Source organism: Salarias fasciatus, chromosome 19 (genome assembly GCF_902148845.1).
Source record: "Salarias fasciatus chromosome 19, fSalaFa1.1, whole genome shotgun sequence".
NCBI classification, from domain to species: Eukaryota; Metazoa; Chordata; class Actinopteri; order Blenniiformes; family Blenniidae; genus Salarias; species Salarias fasciatus.
The window spans coordinates 13,285,158-13,304,031 of NC_043763.1; the positions used below are offsets into that span (position 1 = coordinate 13,285,158).

General features: G+C 46.4%; 1 protein-coding gene across 1 annotated transcript; it reads left to right on the forward strand.

The window, feature by feature from the left end:
• Nucleotides 1-2,409: 2,409 nt before the first annotated feature.
• On the forward strand, nt 2,410-18,874 carry LOC115406852 (phospholipid phosphatase-related protein type 3-like). The gene is made up of 9 exons (XM_030117095.1): nt 2,410-2,560; nt 6,487-6,590; nt 6,962-7,147; nt 9,531-9,660; nt 10,229-10,424; nt 11,911-11,968; nt 13,756-13,929; nt 16,707-17,528; nt 17,886-18,874. Exons 2-9 carry the CDS (start codon nt 6,558-6,560, stop codon nt 18,864-18,866), a joined length of 2,580 nt encoding a protein of 859 aa, XP_029972955.1. The 5' UTR covers nt 2,410-2,560; nt 6,487-6,557; the 3' UTR covers nt 18,867-18,874.

An 18,874-nucleotide genomic window follows, 5' to 3' on the forward strand; every position in this document is an offset into this window, starting at 1 on the left:
AATAGAATGAGTTAGAGAGACGCTAACACGCTGATGATTTAGTGCAGGTGCACTACTGGCCACACTGTACCAAGTGAAGATAATCACATTGTAGTAGGACCAATCAATCATGTGCTGGATGGATTCTCCATGAGATAAAATAAACAATAGTCTCAGTATATTCGGGGCATTAGTGGTACACTGAATAGGTTGTAGGGAAATCAATCAGAAGCCAGTCGCTGAATCGTCTGGGCTTTCATGGATGGGTGGATACATGTGTTTACACGCAGAGATACGAACAATGCAGTGCAGCATATGTGATATGAGTACATGCCTTTTCTGTGTCTTTGCATGAATGCATGTGCCTGCATTAACCATGCAAAAGAAAAGCACATGGGCTGCATGTGTCTGAATGGAGTGTGAACATGCACACGTGTGTGTGTGTATCTGAACAGAGATGGTCGGGCCTTTTGCTCAGACGAAATAATTGGGTCACATGTGCTAACAGCAGTCAAGAAGAATTTTAATCAAACTTGGGAATCCCCGATGTAAAGTCAATTACCTCCCAACTGAGGCTGGCGGTCGAGACTTCTGCTTTAATATGATGCCATTGTAGCCATGCCTATCACAACTTCTGCAACCCTGTGTTGGCATTGATCACATTTCATCCTGCTGAGAGGAATGAGAGCAGTCTGTGGGAAGCAGAAGTGTTCAACCACCTCCACCTCGCACGTCCCCCTCCATCTCCTCTACACCGCTTTGTCTAGTAGGTAAATAGGAGCCAGACACTGTGAGTGATGAGTTTATTAGCTCCTGCCAGCTGTGACCAAACCCTTTGGGTGTTATTGGCGGGGTGGCGGTTGTCGGGGTGGTGGTTGGGGGGGGGGGGGGGGCTATGGAGGGGGATCAGAGATGAGGGACTACCCCATGAGAACCAGAGAAACTCCCTGGCAACTGGAGACAGGATCAACGCTAAATGGGGCGCCCCCCATTCATGTGTGAGCCGAGACAGAGCCAAGTGACAGAGACATGGAGGGGAGGGGGGGTGGGGGGGGGGGGGGGGCAGATATCTGAATGAGTGCAAAGCCACTGGCGACTCCTTTCACTGCAGCTCCTCAAGGTAAACTGCTGCTATTTTTAGGAGAAGCGCCGCAGATGTCCCCTCTGCAGGTGTCACAGGTCGAACTGGTTCAGATCGAACCTCCATGATCAGTCGATCACCGCGGGAGGAGAACACACAGATCTCTGAAAGAGAATATTTGCAGCCAAAAAAAAAAAAAAAAGTGCACAACACATGCGCACACCACATGCGTGTGCGCGTCCTACACACGCCGGACTCTCTCACGTTAATTCCCGCAATGTCATTCATGATGAGTCAGTGAAAAGCGGAGGTGTCCGTGGGGGGGATATTACAAGTTGCGTGCACGCGCTTGTCCACGACCCCCCCACCTTCTCCTCCACGCGCCACGGCGGTCAGCCGCCTGCCACACCCTTCATGGTAAACAAAGGCAGACACATCTGAGACACATGTATCCCCTTCATGGGTTTTTCTTTTTTAAGTTGAGGGTTGAAACACGCCGAGTTTATTTCCCACGTGCGGGGGCGCAGCTGACGGCGGCGCGAGCATTACAATAATTACAGTGAAATCGGTCCCCTGCTTAGAGATGCGAGGTTATCTCCAAAACCGCCCCCTCACTTTTTTACGCACACATGCGCAGGATACGTTTACTCCTCACACACACACACACACACACACACACATGCGCACACACACATTCCGAAGTCTACCCCTTTGTCTCGGTCGCCCGTCGGCGGTGTAGCCCCGAAACAAGAATTCCGTGGGGAAACGTGTGTGTTTGTGTGTGAGTGGGGAGCAGACTGTCTCCTCCCCCCACCATAAAGCACACACACACACACATACACACACACATACACACACACACACACACACCACAACTCTCTCCTCCCCCTGGCACCCCTCCTCCTCCTCCCCCACACCCCTGATCGCCCCCCACGCCTTTGTGAGTGTGTGTGCGCGTGTGAAGCTGACTGCGTACCCGAAAACCGTGTATCGGATGCTCGTGCATATGAAATAAGCGTGTGTGTTTTTTTTAGGGGGGGGGGTGTAGCGCAGGGAAATTTCTTATTTATCCATTTTAAATATTTTATGGAGAGTAGAAAATCCCGCAGGTGCAAATAAAGGGGAGGAACCGAGTAGAGGAGGGACGCACGTGAATCTCTGACTTCTCCACCACAGCCGGGAAATAGAGGAGAGGGACGCGTCTCCAGCAAGTGCGGCAATTTGGACTTTCCTTCCACCATCAGCGGCCCCTCTCTCGATCTCTCTCTCCCCTCTTTCCTCTCTCGATCTCTCTCTCTCTCCATCCCCGCATCCCTCTTCCCGGTGCAGCCGCGCGCCGGAGCCAAGCGACGGGGTTCGGGATTTCTGGGGAGACTCGCGGCGAAGCCGGGGATGGATTAAAGGGACGGCGCGCCGCAAAACTGGAGCAACACGCACGACCACGCCGGGGGGGAAGGGGGCGACGGGACTCGGTGAATTCGCGCAGCCCCCGGGACAGAGGTGAGTGGGACCTGGTGCTGGATGGAGGATGGAGGATGGAGGCGCTCTTCCTCATCTCCCCCCCCCCAAAAAAACGCGCCTCTGCTCGTGGCACGAGCCGAGAGAGGCGGCCGGGGGAAAATTCAGCACATGGTTTTCACGTTTCCATTATAGATGATCTCATGCAATCTGCTGATTTGTGCTCGTGGAGGAGTGAGCTGCTAAACGCTGCCTTTCCATATATCGTGGATCTGTTAGAAGGTGGTTATTCATTAATGGGCCGTTACCTTCAATCCATCGGCTAATCAACAATTATTAAACAGGCGCGTCTCTGCAAGCAGCAGCACAGAATCCACATGCACCGGACCGCATCTACAAGATCAGATTCACATTTAGCACGGGGTTGTGTGTTTCCTGCGTGGTGGAGGCAGGTGGATTGGACTGGATCGACCCTCCTCCACAGTCAGGCCCATGGCCCCTCATCCCTGCTGGCTGCTGAGGGCCCTGCGGTAGACATTTCTCCACAATGAGCCCGCAACTAACTTTCTGGATTGATTGAGAAATGCAATTTGAAAAGGAAACGAATCAGCAACACTATTGGACGCTATGTTCACCTCATTAGCTGATTGATTTACCTTTTAAATTGTGTCTTGTTTTATTAATGCTGACTTAAGGAGAGCGTTATTGGCTACAATGAATGAGTGTTACTGAGGCAATTCTCAACGTGATTTGGATTTTTGCATTCATGTTTGTTAAAGTTCGTACAGTAAGAGAATAGACTTCAAACACCACATTTACTTATTTAGTCTGTCAGTGGCTTGGAGGCAGCCTTCACTACTGTACTGTTATACCAGTATAACTCCACCAGTCTTATGTTACAGTATTCAGTGGTATAAGATCAGCATACTATGGAAGACAAGACTGTTGATATGTTTATTGTAAAGTTATGAAAAGGTTTCATGTGTTCTTAATGCCATATTAAAGCAGGGATTCTAAAACAGAGAGAGAGAGATAATAAGAATTAAAATAATTAGCTTTAATGGCAGCCAAATACATGTTTGGTAAATATGTAGGCCAGAGAAGCATCGAGATTCAGATTCATGGTTTTACTTGAAAGGTTCATTAAGCACAATGGTAATCCTAAATGAAGTTCGTATACATCAAATCATCTAATAAACTCCAGACTTCTCACAGTACAACATACCATATGGCAGCAGGGCACAATATTATTCACTAACAATTTGACTGACTGGTCTTTTTTTTTTAAATTATTTTTATATTATTATTGTATACTCCCCCTTTATAAAACTGTCAAATATTTACTCAGTTCAGTTATTCAGAGGTTAAGCATGACTACTGCACAATGTCAAGTGAAAATTTGTTTATTTTTTCATTCATTCATCCATTGATGTTATGGATCTTCACATATTATTTTAATAGCTTTTTTTATTTAGCTGTGGTGTCAAGTCAATCAATTGTGAATTTAAGTGAAAAAAAAATCAATAATAAGTAGTGACCATAATAGCCATTGCTGCCCTACTGTGACATCTGGTAAAGAATGTCAGCGCTGAGTGAGAAATAAAAAAGCTGAGAGAGAAGAAAATAATAAGTGGTGACAAGACTAGATGCTGAATGCTTAAGCTATCTGCAGGGGGCAACAAAATGGTTTTACAGCTCGTATGTTGTATCCTAATCTGCCCTTTAGTCCACGTTCTCCATCAACACAACACAGAATTGGGGACTGTGTTTTAGAAGGATGTCGTCCACTGAGAGCTCCTCTGCAGTCAGTCCTCCGGTGACCTGAGATATTTAATAAGGTTCAGGACTCTCCTTTAATTCGTCATCTATGTTATCATTTACTGGCCTGTCACTGACACACACACACACACACACACACACACACACACACACACACACACACACACACACACACACACCTCCCTGCGTTGGTGGTCATTTTCCTCACTACCTGACAGACTGACAGACGGTTTTCTCCTCACCGCAGGCTGTACAACCCACCTCGTTCACACACACACACACACACACACACACACACACAGACGAGACATACACACAGACGCTTCCGTGATGTTTGCAAGTACGAGTGCGCAGCAGCCGCGCACACACACACACACACACGTCCCAGAGGACGGATGCTGGTGTAATAGATAAACGAGCCCTTTTCTTCAGTCGAGAGGCTCATTCTGTGTGTGTGTGTGTGTGTGTGTGTGTGTGTGTGTGTGTGTGTGTGTGTGTGTGTGTGTGTGTGTGTGTGTGTGTGTGTGTGTGTGTGTGTGTGTGTGTGTTGGGGTGAGGTTTAAGTGCTGACTGGAGTAGGTCACTGAGACCAAGCGTCTGTGAGAGTGAGACCCAGGACCCAGCGTCCTCCTAAGCTGCTTTCAGCTTCACTGGAATCCATCCCTCCCAATATCCCCCCTGTGTCTGAACCCCACCCCCTCTCCACACACACCCAGACATACAAACATACACACATTTCACTTACAATATTTCCCTAATTGTTTTTTTTTTTTTAGAAACCATTCTGTTCTTTGATCTGTTCCTGTCGCTTCCTCTCCTCTGATACATTTCTAGCGGTCATGGAAATTAGACGGTAGAAGTCTTTGATTCTCTGCTCTTTACATCGCCTCGGGGTCAGGCCCTCTTATCTAGCAGAAAAACACAGAGAGAGAAACAGAGAAAGAGAGGAGGATGGAGAGTTTTTTTTTTCTTTTTTAAAGGGGATGTGGATGATTGCATAGAGGTGCAAAGAAGGAAGAAGGGACAGATGGTGAGAAAAGGACTGATGGAGAACAGTGGGAGAAGCAGAGATGGAGATTTGTTTGACAGATATACTTCAGAGAGACCAAACGGCGGAGAATGAAAAAGAGCCAGGAATGGTGAAATAAGCAGAGCTAAACAATGAACTCAGCAAAACATGGTAAAATAAAGAGACGGGAGTAGAGAGAAGCAGGAGATAACAGAGGCAGAGAGAGTCACAGATGCCTTGACAGCTTTGAGAGGCTTCTTGAAACGTGGTGTGGATAGTATTTTTGGATCAAAGCTTCAGCTGCACGTTAGTGTGTTTCTCTTCAAGCCCAATAATGTCAGCCATACGATATCAGAAGTCTGAACAATATCTATTCCATTATTTAAGATCAAAGCTTTCTAAAATAAATGGCACATTTCACGCAGGGCTTTGACAGTCAAGACTGCAGTTTTAAGGACTGATAATCCCAATGCTTTCCAGAAAAATCACATCCTCACCCTCACATAATGCTGTTATATAGACTTTTTTATATTAAAAATCAATGCGTACACAGTAAGAAAAGAGGTCAAACGGAAAATGTAGCTAACATGCTGTAGGATTTGTAGATAGCAGAAGGAATTGATGAAAAGTGATGGCAAGGAAGTGATAAGTAAAATGGGACGAGGAGGCATGGGAGAGGTATAGAGGGTAGGAATCAGAGAGGGGGAGGACAGAGATACCCAGATAGGACGGGGAGCTGTAGGGAGAGCTGTGAATATTTAACTCTGTTTAGTTTTCCATCGGTGCTTTTGGCTCTGGCTTCTCTCCAAGGCCTTTAGATTGTATACCAGCTACTGATGGCAGGAGATAACTGTACACGTCTGGGTGTGTGAGCGGGATGAGTCTGACGCGCAACTTTGTTTAGAAAGTCAAAAGGCTTTTCAAATTGGAGGCTTTACTCTTTTCGACGTTGGAATTCATCGTGAGCTGACTCTTCATTTATCCTGCGTGTGCTCTGCTGTCTCTCTGCATATGTGTTTGCTTTTGTAAAGTAAACCTCCAAGTTTGGATGTGCTTATATAAAAAAAAAAAATTCTACATATCCAATCTGTTTATGGGCCGCACAAGTAGCAATACACTGCTTTAGAGTAGATGTAAAAATCCTCGAAAATGATCTCTAATGACTTTCCTTTCCCAACAGGCTGTGACTGGTCCCACCCCAAGACGACATCCCCCAAGAACAAAGCCAAGAAGAAACCCCCCAAAGACAGCATGACCCTGTTGCCATGTTTTTATTTTGTAGAGGTAGGTGTGGATGAATTCTGATGAATCACCGCTTTATTCCACGATGTTTGGTCAACATTACTCATTACAGCTATTGACTCAGCCCTGGCTGAATCACAGTTTTTATACAGTACGGCCAAACTAGTAATGGCTGCACCTGCATCAACTACGAACGCAGCTTGAAGTTTTTACAAGCAAATATGGTATTACTGTCCTCTTTGTCCTTGTGTGTACGATTTATGCTGTGTGTTATTCTGCAGTTTAACTGAAGATGAAACACTGCATGAATCATGCCTGCGAGCAAACATTAAATTCTCCTCACTCTTTGCTTTGTCCTTGTGTGTGTGTGTGTGTGTGTGTGTGTGTGTGTGTGTGTGTGTGTGTGTGTGTAGCTGCCTATCGTCCTGTCCTCCTTGGTGTCCCTGTACTTCCTGGAGTTGACGGATGTGCTGTCCCCGGCGATGGTGGGCTTCCGTTGCTATGACCGTGACCTCTCCATGCCCTACGTGGAGACGGGCGACGAGCTCATCCCTCTGCTGATGCTGCTGAGTTTGGCCTTCGCTGGTCCTGCAGCATCTGTAAGTCTTTTTCACACAAAGTAGATTTTTTTTTTTTCAGCTGTTTTGAATCTGAACGGAGATTCAATTATGTGATCTCAGTTCTATTCACAGAAACGTTATGAAGAAAAGCTGAAGTAGCTCTAGATGTTAGCGATCAGATTAATAGCCAATCTGATTAAGGTCTTGTCATGAAAACACTACAGTCTGATTAGATTGACCCTATCCAGCTGAAACTAGGATCGCTTCCCACTTTCTGAGCTTTGTGCTCATGTCTACTATAGCGTAACATCCCCACATGAAGCTTCAGACACCGCGTTTTGAAAAGGACAATGGCAGCGACAAAGCTCATCCAATCAATACGTGAAACAACACAACATTCATAGAAACAGCGTGATCGTCTCTGCCTGATCAAACATCTGCGTGACAGGAAAAGAAGGAAAGACTGTTTGGTGTTGCAGATAAATTAAACAATATATAGTTTGTTTTACCAAACGTAAAAAAATTCATGCTTAATTTGCCTGTGCTCAGCGGGACGTGGGATCATGTGGCACAAACAGCTAATGTCACTCTGTAAAATATTATGGGAGTGATCCACTCACTGAATCGGATGATATTCCTGGTGAATTTTAAGAAACAGTGTAGAGTTTGCTCAACAGTGTCATCAAGTGCCTGTAATTTCACACCTGCTTCATCTTTTTGGCTGCTGTCATGAATCACATGGCAAAATACAGAAATCTGTAACGAGCGGGTCTTATCAGCTGCAAGCCTCAGGTTTACTTTCGTCATTATTTCATGTTTGGCATGAACGTTCGGCACCGAAACATTCGTGACAGAAAACCCACAAATGCCTTTAAGCTGACAGCCGTGCCCTTCGTAATGAAATTAGTTCACTTTAAGCAACAAATTGTCTTGGTTATGCCTGCACAAGATATCAAGTGCAAACTCCGCCAATCAGTCTCTCCGTTACAGTGTAGGGTTTCAGTGAGCGGACTCTCAGCTCAGACTGTGGACACGCTGCCAGTTCATTACAGAGCTAACAGTGAGACAGTCTCAGTCTACATGAAATTTAAATTTACAAGTAACAGCATGTGAATATTTTAAACATTGAGATATCGATATCTGAGTAATGTTCAGTACTGTTTACTGATGTGTTCTGTTAATGTCATTAAATTACCAAAGTTAGATTTTAGGAGATGAGAAGAAATGCGTCCTTTAAAGGTTAACAAATAGGGCCTTTTTTTAACCTTCTACATAAATACGAACTTGAACTTGTGAAGGCAACATTATGACTGCAGAAACTTCTCTAACGAATGCTTGATGAGACTGAGGAACAGAAATCCCAAAGGAATTCACTGGGTTACTTGAATATGCTCCAAATTCCCTTTTTAAACTCAGCCAAGAAGATCCTGTTTAAAATAATGCTGTATGTCCTGTCAAAGGCAAAGCAGAAACCAGAATAAGTTAGAAGATATTAAAAAAACCCACAAATGGTCCTCGGTATTGCTTACAAGGTTCTTTTGGCTGATTTCGTTTCCAGTGCTTTGCCTGGAGACACAACCAACAGAAATAGACTAACATTTGGACTCCTGTTATGAAGCATCTGATGAATGAAAGCATAAAGGCTGCTCTTACCTTACCGTCGTTCCTCATGTGAAGACAGATGCTTGTCTGGAAACTGACTGACATCTGATGAGCGCACAAATTGCATTCTGTATAATCAAGACATCAAGCTAAATCAGACCCAAATGGCTTTGTTGAGTAATCATTCTGACAGACACTCCTGAAGTAAATGTGTAGATCAGCATTATCAGAACACAGTTTCCCCGCTATTTATCACCGGGATGGCTTCCTATCGCAGAGCTCCAGTGGACTAATGTGCCTCTGCAGGGCCGACGGTTCCAGTGACGCACAAAAGAAGCACTTACGCACAGACTGATACATAGATCACCCGGATATGCAAACACACGGCTTCTGGAATACTCACAAAGCCAGTTCAATCCCTCTCAGAAATGCTGAATCAATGCACACATTGATAAATATACACCTGGCATTCCCATACACATCATCTAACATGCCACACACACCCCAATCAATACACACTCACACGCGCAGACACACACAGGGCTAATCCATCAGCAGCATAGAAGCGAACAGGCCTCGCCAGCACTCATCTATCACTCTGATTGGAAGTGATCACTGTTCAATAGCACCTGGCGTCCATTCTCTCTCTCTCCGTTGCGTTCCATCACCGCAGATCACAATCACAGACGTTTATATCGGACACTGATCACACTTTTGCAGTCTTTTCCTTCCTTCGCCTTTGTTTTCGGCTCATTTTTTCCCTGTTTTCTTTCTTGTTTCTTTCTGTTTTTGTTCTCGCTTTTCTTCCCTCTCTGTGTAGATTATGATGGGGGAGGGCCTGATGTACTGCATGCAGTCCAAACTCAAGAACTGTCCCAAGTCGGAGGGCAGCATCAATGCTGGAGGCTGCAGCTTCAACTCCTTCCTACGCAGAACCGTGCGCTTTGTCGGTGCGTCCTTCCTCCACTTCTTTAGGGCGTTTTTTTTGCATGTAGGAGTTAAGATCGGATTCTCATCCATAGGACATTCCAGTGGCGTGACTTCAGCACTACTGGCTGTTAAAGGGAATTTAATTTTGTTTGGATTGTCCCAGTATTAACGACCCTGTTCACTGCTGTTTTTGGGCAAACTGTTGTTTTTCCAGCTCAGTCTGGAGGCTTAACCCCTCAAAACTTCATTCCACTGTTTAAAGAAGGGAAATAAACTAATTACATGCCTTAATTGAAGGGTGACGCGAACAGAAATAGGTGTGATATAGTTCTCTGCATGCAGCATCTTGGGGCTGATTTCTGAGCTTTTGAAGTGAAGAGAGCAATTAATTCACCTTGGTTAGTTTCACTGCAGAAAAACCATAAAAATGCACCAAACCGGAGCCCCGTGGCCTCACCTCGGATTGCAGTAAATCCATCACTGTTTTCTGCATTGGCAAATGTTCCTAAACGAAAAGCCGAGTGTGACAAAACTCACCAGAGGCCCTCAGTCCATTCACCATGGCTGCCTCTCACCTCTCTCCCTCAGGTGTTCACGTATTCGGTCTCCTGGCAACAGCCCTGGTGACAGATGTCATCCAGTTAGCCACCGGCTACCACGCCCCCTTCTTCCTCACCGTCTGCCAGCCCAATTACACGGCCCCGGGGGTGTCATGTGACAACAATGCCTATATCACCCAGGACATCTGCATGGGGAAGGACCAGTACGCTATCATTTCAGCCAGGTAACCCGAAGACTGCAGTTCTAAAAATAGATGCATTGTCTCCGTTTTTCTAGATTGTATATTTGTTTGATTTGGTCGACGCTTTATGACGAAAGGTTTATTATCAGATGATAATTCTGTATAAGAAAAGTAGGCAAACGTGCTGTAAGCTTGAAGTAATGTACTGACTAAAATTATACACATTTCAAATACTTTTATAAATGATTGATTGCATGCACCGCTATTTGAACACCCCTTCCTTGAATGATCCATTAATTTGCTTAGGATTCCACCTCTATACTTGTAATATTGTAATCTTCCAGCAAGAATACCGTGGTGTCAGGTGAATTCTCATGCTCATCCGTATATTACATGCATGTTTAGTATTTCTTATACAAATATATGTTTAGCAATGTTGAAAGGATTTGAATATTATTACCCAGTGGTGTCTTGTAGGAGTAAAAGGAGAAAAGGAATCATCAACACTGATTAGCATTTAAAGAGGATTAAATGAGATAAAGCAGATAAGGAGAAGAAATGTTGTTGTGGTTCGTGCTTAAAAGAAGCATTTTTGTCCCATAATGCTTTGTGATAAATAGATCTGTGCGTCGGTAGAACAGGACTCGCAGCTGCACGGAGCGGCTCCCTCACAGGTGCTGTGGCTGTGTTTGGCTTTTGAAGACGCTCTTTAGCGGTGCAATTTGTAAAAAGCCAACACAGGTCAGATAAACAAGCTCGCGCATACGGGGTATGAGAGGCTTAATAAGCCCATACTCACAGGAAAGATTACAGCTAAACAGAGCTGATACAGGGATAATCCTAGTAGTACCAGAGCTGGTACTTCTATACTTGAGGCGAGGGGGGGATATTGCATTCCCTCGCTCCTAATCCACAAAGTCGAACAAATATTGGTGTCTTGATAATAAACCTATCAACTTTACTTTGTCTCTCATTAATCAGCCTTTTCTCCTGAAAATTTAACCACGCCAGCCTAAAGCGGGAAATAAAAACCCCCTGAAAGTGTAAAAGTCAAAGTGTTTTTCACAAAAGAAAGACAGTTATGGAGGGTGAATATTAAACCTAACAGAGCGTGACATAAATTAAGGTTCACCCTCGCAGAAAAAGTGCCTCCATAAAGGAAATTTAATGACAGTTGTTATTCATTTTTTTTATCAACCCCAAGTCAACAAATTTGACCTCAACTCATTTATTCCTTCCTAATGTTCCCACTAATGCCCTTTGGTATCCTGTTTGTGGTAATTTATGCTCGGATACAAGGACGTGCACTCAGTCTGACAAGCACTCAGTCAGGCGAGAAAAAACAGGTTTTAATGTCAAAGACGTTCCTGCCGCCGCCGCTTTAGTTTTATCCAGATTTATCTGAGAGGTCATAAACAAGCTCTGAATACCCACAGCTCTTTTTCATTAAAGGGTAAATCTCTTTGTTTTGTTTTTTTTTTTTTGCCTTCACTCTTTCACACCTAACTCTCCCTCTTTCTCCCCTCAGGAAAACATTTCCATCCCAGCATGCAACGCTCTCTGGCTTCGCTGCTGTATATATCTCTGTAAGCACTTTCTTTGCCTCACTTGCTGCATGCGTTTGTATGACTTTTTGCATTTGGACTGTTTGCATGAAGCTTTTAACTGTGGAGGAAAAAAATATCATTAAAATCCCTTTTTTATTGTCGTAGCTATCTGTGTTCCTGAAAAGATCCAGAAGCCCTGCAGCTTATACTGAACAAACGTGATAAAACTGTGAATCAGAGGAAATTCTCTCTCGATTTCTTTACGTTTACTCAACTGAGCGATATCTGGATTGCAAACTATTCTCAGGCTAAACAATAACAAGCTCCGTCTTTCCTGACTGCTGCAGTATGTGAACTGTATGGCAAAGTACCACTATCATTTTTCCATGAGGTAACACCCTCCCACACACACACACACACACACACACACACACACACACACACACACACACACACACACACACACACACACACACACACACACACACACACACACACACACACACACACACACACACACCCTCCTCCACCGATGGCTATTGCAAGCTACTGGCCATATCACTGCTGCCTCGCTGAGCCCAGTGTGTGCTCATTAAAGCTCACTAGACAGATTTCTGATGAGAGAAGGTCGGGGAGGAGGAGGCGGAGGAGGAAAGCAGCTGTTTGGTTTGCTACATTTCCAACATGTTGTCTGATTTCTACACTTCTGTCAGGTAGTTTTTTTTCCCCCCCGTAAATACTTTGTAATTTTACTTTTTGCTTTCAAAATCGCAAAGAGATAAAACAATGGAGGGGCTTGATGAAGAGCTGTCATTCAAGAAATATTGAAGCGGTGTGTATGGAATAACACTTAAATCTCTCCGTAGTGACAGATTTCTCCTTTTGCTTATAGAAAAGCGTGTTTTTTTTAAATGCTTAGCACAAGATGGACAAGCTTGTTATAAAGGATATTTTTGCAACGCTCGCCAGCCTGTCACTCAGCTGTCTCCCACTTTATGCAATGGAAACAGTGCGTGCATGCAGGGAATGTGAATGTACACTAACTGGAGATATATTCTTCCCCTTTCTCTGCCTCACTTGCTCACTCATCAATTTTTTTTTTTGGCTGTCAGGAGAGACGTTGCCTGCAACCTATGCAGTGTTTTTTTCTTTGCACAGGCTCAAATCTACCAGTCCATGTGCCGATATTTATGGGTTGACCCAAGAAAAAATGATGGCGGCACTCCAATTTTTCTAAGATGATCTCTTTTGCAGCATAGAAGGAACATGAATTCAATGTTTTTTTCAGAAATAATTTACTTTAGAAGATGGAAGCTGTTAGAAGCTTTCATGCCTGAAGCATAAAGAATGGGATCAAGGCCGAGATCGTCTGGTTCTGTACAAAGATTAAAAGAAAGTCTGCAGGTAGAACTTCTAAATTGCACTAAATAGCACTTTATGTCTTGGTCAAACTCCTTGACAACCTGCAGTATTTTTGCTGTCGTGAGTTTGCTGGGAATCTAACAGAGCCTCAAGGACATTACTGTACCGAGTCAAGTAATGTCCCTGCCCTCTCAGAGGCCAACCTATGAAGATGTAACGATTGTTTTCAAGCTATTGAGCTTCATCCGTACTCAACCAGCTTATTTATTTCAGAGAACTTAGCCCTGGGAGCTCAAACCTCTGTTGCAGTTTTTTAAACTTAAACTGAACGGAACATTAAATGAATAATGAAAGTATTCTCATTTGTCTGTCTACTGTTTCTCTCAAGAAAAGATCACCCAGGTTTCCAGATGTCTTAAATTGTCTGTCCTTTGCTGATTTATGTTCTCTTCTTATGTCTGCAGATGTATTTCAATGCCAGCATCAACAGCACAACTAAGCTGCTGAAGCCTTTGCTGGTCTTCGCTTTCTGCATGGCAGCGGGCCTCGCCGGCCTGACGCAGATTACTCAGCACCGCAGTCACCCGATAGACGTCTACGTGGGATACGTCATCGGAGCCGGCATCGGAGTTTACCTGGTTGGTTGAACAAAGGGAGAGAGATTCCCCTCTTAACTCCGAAGATTTTTGACCCACGCCCTATCCCTATCATTGACAAAGTTAGAAGAGCTCATAAATACCTTTTTTGTGTCTCTGCGTCCAGTGGCTGGATCCCAGCTGTTAGCATCGTAGTTAGCTTAGCTCAATTCCTGGAAGTCAATAGGGAACAGAGCTGGACTGACGAAAGTGGACAAAATATTCCTTCCAGTGGTCCAGGGAATGTCATATTAGCACGTGAAGTAAATCTGAATGGTTATAAAACATTTTAAAAGACGTGTTATCTTTTCAATCCGTTAAAATAACGTTTTGATACACACAGATCTGCACAAGCATAGTGCTCCACGGAAGGATATACCGGCGCACAGCGGCTGAGTCTATGGCTTCTACTGCTGTGCGCCGGTATATCCTTACGCGGAGCACTGCACATACACAGGTCTGTGTGTATCAAAACGTTATTTTAATGGATTGAAAAGATAACACGTCTTTTAAAATGCTTTATAACCATTCGGATTTACTTCACGTGCTAATACACCATCCCCTGGACCACTGGAAGGAGTGTTTTGTCCACTTTCGTCAGTCCGGCTCTGTTTCCTATTGACTTCCAGCAATTGAGCTAAGCTAACTGCAATGCTAACAGCTGGGAACTAGCCACTGGACGCAGAGACACAAAAAAGGTATTTATGAGCTTGTCTAACTTTGTCAATGATAGGGATAGGGCGTGGGTCAAAAATCTTCGGCATATTCCGTTAAAATCACATGAGGAACTGCAAGAATACTGAGCAAACCCACAGGCTGCACAATTTTAAAGCTCGTGTCCGGAGTTTTGAAAAAGAGAGGTTTTTTTAATCCAATGTCTCGAGGTTCCGCCCTCCTTCTGCTTTCATGAGCGATCAAGCCACGCCCCTTTAATGATGTTCGCGCATTATCTGTCGGGTGAAAATGAGAGCCTCGGAGTCCTACAGCATCCTACATGTTTAGCTGTTTACGGTGGATGTTCAGCAGACCATGGATATATCCGAGGTAAGCGCAGCGGCTGCTGCGTTGCTAACTCACCTCTGCCTGTGCGAGTGCTGTGGTCTCTGGCTGCATGCACACTTTGATTGACAGCATGACAAAGCGGAAGCTCGAAATCTATTGGCTGAAGGTGACCGGCGCTTTTTCGGATAACATGGGGGTCTATGAGACGAAGGCGGCGCTCATAAATAAATTTTTATATTGCTTTATGCTAATATTATATTGTAGTATCGAACCAGACTAACACATAGAAGCTCTGTTAAAAAATGATGCATACATTGGAAACTCCGGACACGAGCTTTAAGGAAACATGCAATAATGTTGTCGAGTATTGCAATAACAGTCTGAATTGTGATAAATGTAGACTTCAGATTTATTCTCCCAAATCACAATTGCAAATTTCTCTCAAGTGTCATTTTCCATGCCTCTAATCTACACCACCATAAGTTAGTCATACAATTTATTGCAATGGATTGCATTGCACTTTACATTCATTTTTAAAATTGTTTCATTCTGAATTTGCAAATCATGAATGCACACAGGGTATGAGAGTTGAGTCAGTATTTTACAATTTGTGTTGTGCGTGTTGATGTGCCAGCAATGCTACATTTGCTATGTATTGTACAGCCTCAGTAAGGAGTCATACAGCCCCGTTTGATCTAAATCTGATCAATACAATGAAAACATAGCAATTATTGCAGTTTTTATGAAGCTGATTTTGGGTTAAAAACTCAATGCTTCTCAAGCTGCACAGTGTCTTCATCCTGGATTTGAGGCAAATGTGGCTTTTCATGCTAAAAGACCAGCTAACTTTCAATGCAGCACATTCAGTCTGCCTTCTGCTGGTTGGGCCCTCCAGTGGGCTGGTTCTGGCCCACGGGCCATAAGTTGGACTCCCCTGCACGAGACAGAAAAGCGGCCCATCGGGAAGCAAGGTTCAAATTCAGATCCTTTTTGCTGTAAAGTGGAAATGCTAACTACTGCACGACTGTGCCGCCCCCGTGCGAAGCTACTTGAAATGGATTTTCTATTTTGGGCACGATTGGAAGCAGCAGCACATGTTATTTGCATTTAGGGATTTGCTTTGTCCCCGGGGAGTAGTTAACAGTAAGCATGGTGCGAATAACAGAATTCACAAAAATAGATTTTTTTTTGTGTGCGGAGTGGTTTAGTTGTTTTGCTGTGACTGAGCCGTCTAATTGTGTTATTCTTACACTATCACAGCATGTGCTAACAAATGTGTCTTTTTTTCATCACCTCTTCCCCTTGTGTGGCTTCCATAGTTTCCTCTCTTGGTGGGTTTTTTTTTTTTTTTTTTTTTTTTTTGGCAGGCTATATATAGTCTTTTCTATTACGGACGGAAGGGAGAGAATGAATAATCCGATAAGAATTCTCCGGAACAATTTCACAGTTCATTTTAAGAAAACTTGTCGTTGCCATTTTCCACGGTTCCTTCTTACTCCCCCTCTTTTTTTCTCTACTTTCTCTCTTTTGGAGAGGGGGAGCCTCTCCTCCTGTCATTAAGAGACGAGCAGAGGGAGGGGGGGAAGTGATTCATGCTGACCTCAGATGAAACGAGGAAGACGAGACGTCTATTCATCACACTCTCTGCACTAATACCAAAACCTAATTTTTTTTTACCCCCCTGAAGATTAAAGAAATTGCATTTTAACACTCTCGTCTTTCTTTAACGTCGTGAGTGTTTCTGTGTTCTCATCTCGGATCCCTCTGTTCCTTGTCAGGCCGTCTACGCTGTGGGAAACTTCAAAGCGTCGGAGGAGGACGCTCCGTCTTTGCACAGACTGACCTCGTCCCACCAGAAGGACAGCTTGAGGGTGTTGAGCCAGCGGAGCCACGACTCCCTGTACAGGAAGACGCCCCGGGTGTCCGAGAGCCGGGAGGAGCTGGGGCTCGGCTCCGGGGCTCGCAGTAAGGTGAGGAGGGAGAAGGCGTCGCTCGCCTCCCTCAAACGGGCGAGCGCCGACGTGGAGCTGCTCGCCACCCGCGGCCCCATGGGCAAGGAAACCATGGTGACCTTCAGCAACACTCTGCCCCGCGTCGCCAACGGCAGCAGCCCCATCTCCCCGTCGGACGAGCCGGTCGCCACGCAGCGCCACATGACCTTCCACGTGCCCTTCGACCCCCAGAGGTCCCGGCAGCTGGTGTCGGAGTGGAAGCAGCGCTCGCTGGAGCTCCGCAGCCAGAGCTCGAGAGACGAGGAGGAAGGGGCGGACGGGAGGGACGGGGGAGGCGAGGGAGAAGGAGGAGAGAGAGGAGAGCAGGCGATGCCGCCGTCGCTTTACCCCACAGTGCAGGCCAGCAACAGCACGGCCCCGCCGCCCGGAGTCAAGATGGTGGTGGCGCCCCCGCTCGTTCACATCCCCGAGGAGGCCACCCGGCCGCCGCCTGTCTCCCCGAAGAGCGCCAAGACCCGCGCCAAATGGCTGTCCCTCACAGAAGGCGGGGGAGGCAAAGAGCCCGGGACGGGGCCCATCGCCGTGTCGACCCCCCGGGTTCCCAACACTCAGCCCAACCAGCCTCCCAGCCAGCAGAGAGTCACTCAGGTGGGGCAGGAATTAATGAATAAGTATCTTTAAATGAGAAATGCATTCACAGTGAAAAGCGATTTCTCATCCTTTATTTTCACGGGGCGAGCAGCCAAAATCTGCTTTAGACAAGAGCTGGTATTAAATTGCTGCCAAAAGCTGTGAGCAGCACACACCTCTGATTTACTTTGTTTTTGAAGTCAAAACAAAGCTGATGGATGCAATTTAACTAATTACTTTCAAATATAAATCAACAATTACAAGGTTGAAACATCAATTATAGTTAGAATTAAATCTCATAATGTTACTGCCAGAAACTGTTAGCTGATTGTATTTGTCGCCGCTTTAATGAGCTCTTCTTCATCCGTCCTTCAGGTCATCGCCATGTCGAAGCAGCAGAGCCAGGGACTGGTGGCTTCATCCGCCAAGACATCAGAAGGCTCCTCCTCCGGCGGCGGCTCCAACTGCTCCGAGTCGCCCTACTACCGGATCCCGTCCGACCGGGACAGCTGCACCGGCAGCAACCCGGGCAGCATCGCCGGCAGCGGGAGCATCGTCACCATCGACGCCCACGCCCCCCACCACCCCGTGGTGCGCGTGTCGGCCGCCAACGGCAAGCCCTGGGAGTGGAGGAACACAATCAGCGGGAACATGATGGCCGCCGATCCGGTGGGGGACAAGCACCGGGCGGCGCTGCAGCGGCAGGACAATGTCAGCCACTACCGGGATTACAGGACGCTGCCGGTGAAAACCGACTCGCTGTGCTCCTCCTCGGCCAGCGGCAGCGTCGAAGGAGGGCCGGAGCTGCCGCCGCCTCCCCTCCCCACCTCCCCCTCGCCGTTGCCCCCGCCGCCTCAGTTGTCGTCGTCCCCTCTCCCGCCGCCTCCTCAGCCGTCCTCCTCCCCCCTGCCTCCCCCGCCACACCCGGGCTCCTCACCGATGCCGCCGCCGCCCCCCCTCCACCCCGCCTCCTCTCCGATGCCCCCGCCTCCGCACCCGTCCACTCAGATGTCTCCGCCGCCGCTGCCGTCGTCCTCCCACATGCCGCCGCCCCCTCATCCGTCCTCCTCCCAGATGCACCACTCCCCCCACCCGTCCTCCTCCCAGATGCCCCCGCCCCCTCACCCGTCCTCCTCCCCCCTGCCTCCCCCGCCCCACCCCTCGTGCATGCCGCCGCCTCACCCGTCCTGCTCCGGCATGCTCCCCCCTCCCCCCCACCCCGACCTGCTGATGGACAGCCACAGCCACGCGCTGTCCCGCTCCTCCACCCTTCCCCGCCGCCCTTCCGGCTCCGCCCGCAGCCACGCCGAGCAGGAGCACTACTACAAGGCTATGCAGAACGAGAGGATGTTATAGTGAAGGGG

Bases quoted from the DNA above. Each gene is read 5' to 3' on its own strand.
- LOC115406852 (XM_030117095.1), top strand. From the start codon at position 6,558: ATGACCCTGTTGCCATGTTTTTATTTTGTAGAG. The intron at 6,591-6,961 runs GTAGGTGTGGAT...GTGTGTGTGTAG, and splicing joins CATGTTTTTATTTTGTAGAG to CTGCCTATCGTCCTGTCCTC. The intron at 7,148-9,530 runs GTAAGTCTTTTT...CTCTCTGTGTAG, and splicing joins TCGCTGGTCCTGCAGCATCT to ATTATGATGGGGGAGGGCCT.